The sequence below is a fragment of the Notothenia coriiceps genome, unplaced genomic scaffold (genome assembly GCF_000735185.1).
Source record: "Notothenia coriiceps isolate Sejong01 unplaced genomic scaffold, NC01 NC01_scaffold00029967, whole genome shotgun sequence".
In the NCBI taxonomy this organism is placed as follows: domain Eukaryota; kingdom Metazoa; phylum Chordata; class Actinopteri; order Perciformes; family Nototheniidae; genus Notothenia; species Notothenia coriiceps.
The window spans coordinates 554,893-564,113 of NW_011362668.1; the positions used below are offsets into that span (position 1 = coordinate 554,893).

The 9,221-nt window shown below is 44.4% G+C and overlaps 1 protein-coding gene across 1 annotated transcript in view; it reads left to right on the forward strand.

Moving 5' to 3' along the window:
- virma (vir like m6A methyltransferase associated) overlaps positions 1 to 9,221 on the forward strand; it is a 19,881-nt gene that overhangs the window by 3,551 nt on the left and 7,109 nt on the right. Inside the window, exons 4-14 of the mRNA XM_010787058.1 lie at positions 948 to 991; positions 1,074 to 1,241; positions 1,375 to 1,494; positions 2,854 to 3,081; positions 3,526 to 4,256; positions 4,739 to 4,876; positions 4,966 to 5,192; positions 6,441 to 6,968; positions 7,072 to 7,226; positions 7,698 to 7,780; positions 8,598 to 8,691. Coding sequence (XP_010785360.1) covers positions 948 to 991; positions 1,074 to 1,241; positions 1,375 to 1,494; positions 2,854 to 3,081; positions 3,526 to 4,256; positions 4,739 to 4,876; positions 4,966 to 5,192; positions 6,441 to 6,968; positions 7,072 to 7,226; positions 7,698 to 7,780; positions 8,598 to 8,691 — 2,516 coding nt within the window. The remainder of the gene's footprint in view (positions 1 to 947; positions 992 to 1,073; positions 1,242 to 1,374; positions 1,495 to 2,853; positions 3,082 to 3,525; positions 4,257 to 4,738; positions 4,877 to 4,965; positions 5,193 to 6,440; positions 6,969 to 7,071; positions 7,227 to 7,697; positions 7,781 to 8,597; positions 8,692 to 9,221) is intronic.

A 9,221-nucleotide genomic window follows, 5' to 3' on the forward strand; every position in this document is an offset into this window, starting at 1 on the left:
TACACAACAAAGACCGTGAAGTGAATAGGAATTACAGTCTGACTCATACTTGACAAAAAAACACAGGCTTAATTTTCACTCAGAAAAAAAAAAAAACGTGCTCCAGGGCGGCGCCCGCACCCGGCCCGTTGTGTGGTGTTGTGGGCTGTCGCACATGGTGTGTCTTTCCCTCTTTTAACAGATGTTGCGGTGTTCGGTGTGGTGTTCACCCTAAAAATTAGATTATTAAAAAATCTGCAATATATGCCATGCGTACAGTATCACAGTACATTGATAGTTATTTATAGAATGATGACACACGGTGCCCCCAGAATTCCTGCCCAACACAGCTAACAACTTCCAGTGATCTTCGTAGTGGACGTAAACTGTCTGGTAGCCTTGCAAGGAAAAAAAATGAGTAGTATTCTGCCCACTTAAGCCCCTGATTAGATAAAGGAACGGGGAGAATCACAGGTGATGAGGAGTGCTTTTAGACCAAAATTCCAACAATTTTGTCGCTTGTTTGGGGAACAGGGTTTATCCAGGACTTTTAACCTGATTTCTAGACTTAATTGCATTCGCCATGCGTATTTTTAACTAACTTTTAAATTCTAAGAGGATGAACAACAAACACAAGTTCAAAGGATGTTCAGCATTGATAATAAATATCCCATAGTATAAGCCTAATGTTCCTGTAGTATAAGCCTAATTTTACTTTTTTTAAATTGTTTAACTCTATTCCACGTTTCTAAGTAATTTGTATTTTAAATGTTGAAACACACTTGCTTCCTAGTAAACAAAAGCATTCCCCAAATTGAGGATTAGTTATCAAGTATCTATCTTCTTCTACTATCTATCTATCTATCTATCTATATCTATCTATCTATCTATCTATCTATCTATCTATCTATCTATCTATCTATATTCACTGATGTTTTATACTGCTCTGTTCTGCTTTCTGCCCTCAGTCTGGAATATGACGAGAACAAGTCCATCGTGTTCAGACCCACGTGGAAACGGTAAATGATTGACCTAAAACAGATATGTATTTGTATTTCTCTGTTGAATTGTGAATAACCGAATGGGTTTGTGCACACAGGTGAACACAGACGGCTTAGTGCTGCGTGGCTGGTACACCACTCTGACTGTAGCAGTGTACGGGACAGCAGATCGCTCACATGGACCTGTTGCAGGCTCCCCCCCTCCTCCTCCACCTCCCCCACCTCAACAGCAAAGCGGGCCCAAGCGGATCATCAAACAAGGTGCGCATAATTGAACCGAAAGTACCCAACGCTCTCGCCTCCACACCCCTGATACTAAACCAGCCAATAAACACAGTATCTCTTATTTTCCCAGATTAGCTTTTTATATTGTCAATTTATTGCTTTTTTTTAGAGTGGGAAAAAGATGAGCAGTACAATGGCAGCCCACCCAGACCTGCACCAAGGGGACCTCGTACTCCGCCTGGTCCTCCGCCCCCAGATGATGATGATGAAGAGCAGGTCCAAGTGACGGGTGAGAACTGCACTGTGCTATCACATTATATCTGCCACTGTTTTTTTATACAGCTTGTCATTTCTAACTTGTAACTCCTCCAAAATAAGCTTTTGACAAACAACCCCTAATAACAAAGATTTGACAACAATAAGATAGTGTAACATAGTACAGGTGTGATAAGATGTACTTCTTATTTAATAGACAATTTTAATTATAAACATACAATAGATTTGTACATGTGCCCTGTGGGTATGTTAGCTGAACCTGTGGGTATGTTAGCTGAACCTGTGGGTATGTTAGCTGAACCTGTAGGTATGTTAGCTGAACTGTTAGCTGAACCCTGTGGGTATGTTAACTGAACTGTTAGCTGAACCCTGTGGGTATGTTAGCTGAACCCTGTGGGTATGTTAGCTGAACTGTTAGCTGAACCCTGTGGGTATGTTAACTGAACAGTGTGGGTATGTTAACTGAACAGTGTGGGTATGTTAACTGAACAGTGTGGGTATGTTAACTGAACAGTGTGGGTATGTTAACTGAACAGTGTGGGTATGTTAGCTGAACAGTGTGGGTATGTTAACTGAACAGTGTGGGTATGTTAGCTGAACCCTGTGGGTATGTTAGCTGAACAGTGTGGGTATGTTAACTGAACAGTGTGGGTATGTTAGCTGAACCCTGTGGGTATGTTAGCTGAACCCTGTGGGTATGTTAACTGAACAGTGTGGGTATGTTAACTGAACAGTGTGGGTATGTTAACTGAACAGTGTGGGTATGTTACTGAACTGTGGGTATGTTAACTGAACAGTGTGGGTATGTTAACTGAACAGTGTGGGTATGTTAGCTGAACCCTGTGGGTATGTTAACTGAACAGTGTGGGTATGTTAACTGAACAGTGTGGGTATGTTAGCTGAACCCTGTGGGTATGTTAACTGAACAGTGTGGGTATGTTAACTGAACAGTGTGGGTATGTTAACTGAACAGGGTGGGTATGTTAACTGAACAGGGTGGGTATGTTAGCTGAACCCTGTGGGTATGTTAACTGAACAGTGTGGGTATGTTAGCTGAACCCTGTGGGTATGTTAGCTGAACTGTGGTACGGGTATGTTAACTGAACCCTGTGGGTATGTTAACTGAACAGTGTGGGTATGTTAACTGAACCCTGTGGGTATGTTAACTGAACGGTGGGTATGTTAGCTGAACCCTGTAGGTATGTTAACTGAACAGTGTGGGTATGTTAGCTGAACCGTGTGGGTATGTTAGCTGAACAGTGTGGGTATGTTAACTGAACAGTGTGGGTATGTTAACTGAACAGTGTGGGTATGTTAACTGAACCCTGTGGGTATGTTAACTGAACCGTGTGTCCTCTTCTGACATTTACAGTGGGCCCGGTCAAAGTGGAGCCAATAGAGGGCCGAGAAGACTACCTGGAGGCCGTGTCACCTGAGAGATCGCTGCCTGCTGACGAAGCATACTCAGATGCTGAACAAGAGGAAGAGGGCGATGAGGAGGAGCCAGAGGAGGAAGAAGATGCACGGACTGAGGGGAGTGTCCCGGAAGAGGAGGAAGAAGAAGAGGAAGATGAGGGTGAGGACGAGGAGATGGAGGAAGGTAGGGGAGTTGTTTTGTGAGAGTAGGATAGTCTGCAATCCCAAATGGATGCAAACTCCCCGGGGGACGGGTCCATTTGGCATGAGTGAGAGTTAGAGAGTGTGTTTTCTCTGGCATGCTGCCTCCATCGTCATCTGTCTGGTGCTCCAAACTCTGAGCTAGCTCACCTCGGGGCTGCTCTGCAGGCTTATGACAGGTATCATAAGCTGTCATGTGGAGGTCTACCTCTCACATCCTCACAGCCATGGCTGGTGCGTGTGCTGTGTCTCATCCTGCATGTCAAACTAACCCAGCATGAGTGGAGTGATGAAGGTTTGTGTGTGAATTAGCTAGGGAATATGTAGTAGTCGCTTGCCTCCTCATTTCATTCATTTTTGACACATGTTTTATGATGGATCTTTTTTAATATATATTGTCAAATTTCCCCTTTCTTCTGTCTCTCAGGTGATGACGGCTACGAGCAGATTTCCAGTGATGAGGATGATTTGGATAATGGCAGTTTCAAGCTGCCCACGTTTGACATGGAATACACTCCTGAGGACCTGGCCTCTGTCCCACCTGTCCAGTTTGACCCATATGAGCGAGAACTTAGACCCCTGATCTACTTCACCCCTCCGTACAAGACTCGCTTTGATACCCAGTTTGAGAAAGCCATTGTGGAAGAGCCCATGGACTCTGCTGGTACAGAAGGACCAGCAGTGGATAATGAGGCAGACGCTGTTGCCCAGCTCAAAGAGCTGCTGACCAGTTTTGGAGAGGACAGGGATGCCCGCTGGGTCCCCGCTCTAGAAGAGGCCCCTGCCCTACTGGCCAAAGGCCTCGCTCATTTCATCAAACAAGGAGAGGGCGAGCTGGAGGAACCTGTTGGAGTTTTAGCACAATGGGCGCTCCAAGCTCTGAATATGGAGATTGCTCTGAAACAACCCATTGCTCTTAATCTCAGACAATTGAAAGCTGGTGCCAAGCTACTATCACAGCTTGCCGAGTGCCCACAGGGCCTCTCGGTGCTGCTGCGTGAAGGGGCTCTCGGTGTGCTGCTGGAGCTCATCCAAGCGGACCATGTCTCCTCTACACTGAAGCTGAGCATCCTGAGAGCTTTGGGGGCTCTGACCAGTATTCCCGCTGGAGCAGAGGCTTTCCTACATGCAGGAGAGTCGGAGAAGAGTGGCTATCAGGTAAGCATCACTAAGTGTACAAACTTGAAAATAGTATATTGTCGAATTTTTTTATTAAATGCATAAGAAACAAGAATTAGATGAAATTACTTGATCTTCCCTGATGTGCTTAAACAGATGAATACAAATCCCAAATAGAACCAAGCCTTACATTTGATCCAAGTGTGAGCTGGCCTTTAAATACAGCATGAAATGAACCATAGGCGGTGAATATGAGTCTCCCCTGGGCAGGTGGTAGCTTATTAGGCTGCCTGTGTGTGGATGTTTGTGTGAATGGATGAATCGTATGTGTCAAAGTTATTTGAGATGCTGCTCATTACCATTTACCTTGAGTTACTCTCAGACTCAGTCAGGCCAATATTCTTTGTTATATCTACTTGTGTTTCATTGAACCACTCACTGCCTTGGCTGTAATGTAAGTAAATCATGTTACATTTTTGCCTCACTCATACCTCACACTTTGCTGTATGTCCTTTTCACAGCGTTTAGTCCACATGTTCCTGCGTGAAGAAACAGTGAGAGTCATTACTGCTGGCAACGCGATTTTACAGAAGAGCCACATGTATGAGGTGCTGGTCGACCTGCAGCGGGCAGCAGCAACATTGAGTGAACCACAGCAGGTAGACTCACACACACACACACGTTTTCTCACACACACATGTTACTAACTTAGTACATGTTTTATGATAATCATGGCTAACTATCATAGGAGGAGATGGAGGACTCTGAGATCCCCATGGAAGAGGAGCCGTCCCTGAACTCGTCCCCTGTGAGCGAGGCTGAGCTGGATCGGCTGGCAGGGGTTTTGGAAGAGTTACATCACCTGCTAGAGACGGCCCCTTACTGCATGGTGCAGCCACCTGTCAAAGCCTTCCCCACCAGTGCTAGAATAACAGGGCCACAGGAGAGGGACGATCCATACCCGACACTGTACAGGTAAACAGACAAACACATATGACCTCAAACCTCACACAGTGCAGACACTTCAATCCAATTTCAATATTTGATGAAATTGGATTGAAGTGTCTGTAACATTCTTTTATAGTTCCATACACACCTACTTTCTACAAGGCATACATATAATCCACTTTTTTGCCACAAATAAGAATTGTAAACGGAGCTAATTACCATAGACCAACAAGTATGTGAATTATAAACGTATGTTTGTGTAGAGATTTGGTGGAACAAATAGAACAGCACTTCTAGTGTAAAAAGTACAAAGATAAGAAGCTTCCAGACTGCATTCAGAAGTTGTTCCAAATTAAAGAGAGATAGTATGAAAGAGGAACAAAGATTAACAAATGTGTTTAAAAGAAAGACAAGTTACGTTTACAATACACTTAAATACAAAAAATAGGTATTCAAAAAATATATATTATGAACGCTGTATGTATTTATTTCAATTAGCCAAAACCCATATACACACTAGAGGTCATACGTTTTGGAAAAAATATAAAACACATGCATTTTATTTAGTTTCTTGACATTTCACTCAATACATTTAATGCGTATTGTATTGTACAAAAAAATAAACTTAAAAATATTAGGTTTAATAAACGATTATGGTCTGTGTCAGGGAATAATTCTGTATACATGTGTACCCTTTGTCCTCTGACGCAGATGCCCAGCCTTGGGCAGCATGCTATCTCCCTTAAGGAGGGGCTGCCCTAGCATTTTGTTGTTGTTACCAGTTTGTGACCGGGCAACTCTTGGTCAGAGATAGTTATTGTTGTGGGACACCTGGAACACATCCTTCTCTGGGTGTAGTTGACCCCGAGCCATAAGCGACAACAAATTCAGTGTCTGTTTGGTCTATTTATTGAAGAATGTTGATTATTACACTCCGAACTAGTTAAAACCTGGAGCTACAGGACGCTTCTTCAGAATTGGTTTGGCATCTCAACCGTGTGGTCAGACCGTGGCCCGTGACATGTCTTTTGAATTCTCCGGCCGAAGCTCCAAATAAACCGTCAGTGTTTGCCAGCAAAGCTCCAGCTCCCATCGTGTCTCTCTGAGTCCTGACTCCAATTGCTTCAGAAGTTTCCCCCACAGTCTGCATAAACTTGTATTGTTTTGTCACAGATTCGAACATAAGACTGAAAACGTCTGAAAAATAAACTAAAAGTTGAATGGAGCTGGGACTCCTTGATTGGGTTTGTATTAATGCACCTTCTCATCCCTCAGGTATATGCATGCGTGCCACTTCCTGGAGAGCACGGTGGCCGTGTTGTCAGCGGCTGCAGCGGCCGGTCACCTCGGGGTCACCCAGGCTGTCCGGGAGATCCTCCGCTTCCTGTCGCTCACACAGTCAGGACTGCTCTTCCTTCTCGCTCAGCCCACTCCCACCAACCTGCTGCTGCGTCTCCTGGCGTCAATGGTAGAAGCAGAGTGCGAGGACACCACCTTTACAGGGGGAGAGGGAGGGGTCACGGGGCCAGGGTTCGGGGAGGAGGGCTTTGGCGTGTGGCTGATGCAGGCTCTGCACGCTCTGCAGAGTGTGTCCGAGCTCATGAGCCATGTGGCTGCAGGAGGAGAGGGGGGGGTTGGGCTAGAGGAAGGGGACAACCCGGAGGTCCTGGGCATGCTTCATGCCCTCTACCTGATGACCTTCACTCAGACCGGCCGCAGTGCAGTGGCCCACGTCTTCAGCCTGGAGAACAACCTGTCGTGTCTGGTGACCCTGCTCCAGCACCACAGCAAGGACGGACAGGGGTACAGCTGTCTCCTACTCATGTCCTTTTCTTTATGCAGTGGTTTTATTTAAATGTATGACTTCTGAGTATGTTTTGACTTATTTTGTAATCTTTTCTTCTAGTGAGGCCAAAGCTCGCAAAGCAGTGACCTATAACTACGCCTGTATGCTGGTGCTCCTCGTGGTGCAGACCTCCAACGACCTGAGGACGATGGAACAATATGCCGCTCCACTGGTCGCTATAGCCAAGGCTGACGACACCAATGCCAAGTTACAGGGTACATTTATTATTTAATATGATGACAATAAATGCATTATCGGTTCTTCTAAAGTCTTGAAATCTGGTGCCAAAGTACGTTACATTAAACTTTAAATTGTTAAGATCACTTGAACTATGAAGTCAAGAATTTTTTTAAATAGGAATTCGCTATCATTGTTTTTTATTAAATGTGTGTATTTATTCACACAGCATATGTGTGCATTTCTTTAATATTCAACTTGTCATGACCTCACAGATGGCATATTTAAATGTAACTTTTTGTATTTTTTGAGATACAGTAATGTTCTAACCATTTATTATATTTATTCTTTGGGAACATGGGACATGAAAACTTGTTCATCACAGCAAATTCAAAATGTCAGTTCCTGGAACAAATCGGTTAAACTATCATACCATAAGTGTCCATTTTTTAAAATCTAAATCTTCAGTTTTTTAATTGTTTATGTTTTGTTCTTCCTTGGTACTTCAGAGCTTGGCAAATGGCTGGAGCCTCTGGATAAAATACGCTTTGAGATCGGCAGCATTCCCGTCCTCATAGATTACATCAAACAGGTACAGCTCTCTCCTATACATGACGTAGTGCTGAAGTAAGGCAGCATTTCCCCTGCACCACCAACAGACAGTCTTAATCATTTCTGAGTCTTTTTAAGTCAGCAAGTTATAAATGTCTTCAGTTGAAAGAGTTTTGGCTGCTGCCAATGACTTGATTATGACATATAACTCGGGTTATGTATTCACTCTTTCAGTAAAGTAATCAGTCTCTTATTCTTACATAAACTGCAAGGAGTCTTAGATTACAGTTTCATCATTTTTATTTAATGCAGAGTTATAGAGCTTATTTCATGAGGAAAAACCGTACATTGTTGGGCGGTGGTGGCGAAGTCGATAGGGACTTGGCATGGCAACTGGAAGGTCACCAGTTCAAGTCCCGGCAAGACCAAGTGCTACCGAGGTGTCCCTGAGCAAGGCACCGTTCCCACACTGCTCCCCGGGCGCCGTTCAAAATGGCAGCACACTGCTCCTAACACTAGGATGGGTCAAATGCAGAGAAACAATTTCCCCACGGGGATTAATAAAGTATATCAAAATCAAAATCAAATCAAAAAAATCAAAAATTGTTCTCACCACTTATAAGCAAGCTGCTGAAAAAGTGGCTCATTCAAGCTATACAAACCACTTAAGCTGTGAACAAAGCAACAAGTCACACACTATAAATCATGTTTATATAGTATCCCCTTGACATGCAGAGCTTCCCCAACAAGCCTGAACGGCTCAAAAATGTACCGCCCATTAGCCTGGTAGAGTCAAGGTTGTATGCAAATAACAGTGCTATATGTCATTTTTTACTTGTGTCTTCTCTTGACTGCAGAATGTGGAACATGTGTTGACTGCTGAGGGAACTGGCATGGTGTCTGCTCTCAGGGTCCTGTGTCACATCGCCTGCCCCCCGCCTGCTGTAGAGGGTAAAGACAGACAACACTGTTTAGGATGTAATAACAAGTACCGTAATTTTCGGACTATAAGCCGCGCCTTTTTCCCCATTTTTCGACCCTGCGGCTTATATAACGGTGCGGCTAATCTATGGATTTTTACAGCTAACGGCCACTAGGGGACCTCCTAAATCTATGGATTTTACAGGTTACAGTCCACCACCTTTAACTCTATGGGCTCTATGGCCGGCCCGCGCCCCCCACCTTTAAGCGGCGGGCTCCAGCAGGAAAAGCTGGAGGCCGGAAAAGAGTGAGACAGGTAGCGCGCAAAAGTAAAAGTGGAACCGAGAGTGGTACGAGAGACAGAACGAGAGCAAGACAGACAGACATTACGAGAGCGAGACAGTTTGTCCCCGTACCACTGGTTGAAAACCACTGCCGTAGATCACTGCCGGTACGTGCGCTGGGAGCGCACCGTTTAAGTTTGAAAGTTGAAAAGTTTGTGTGTCTGAAATAACTGAACAGTGTGGGTATGTTAACTGAACAGTGTGGGTATGTTAACT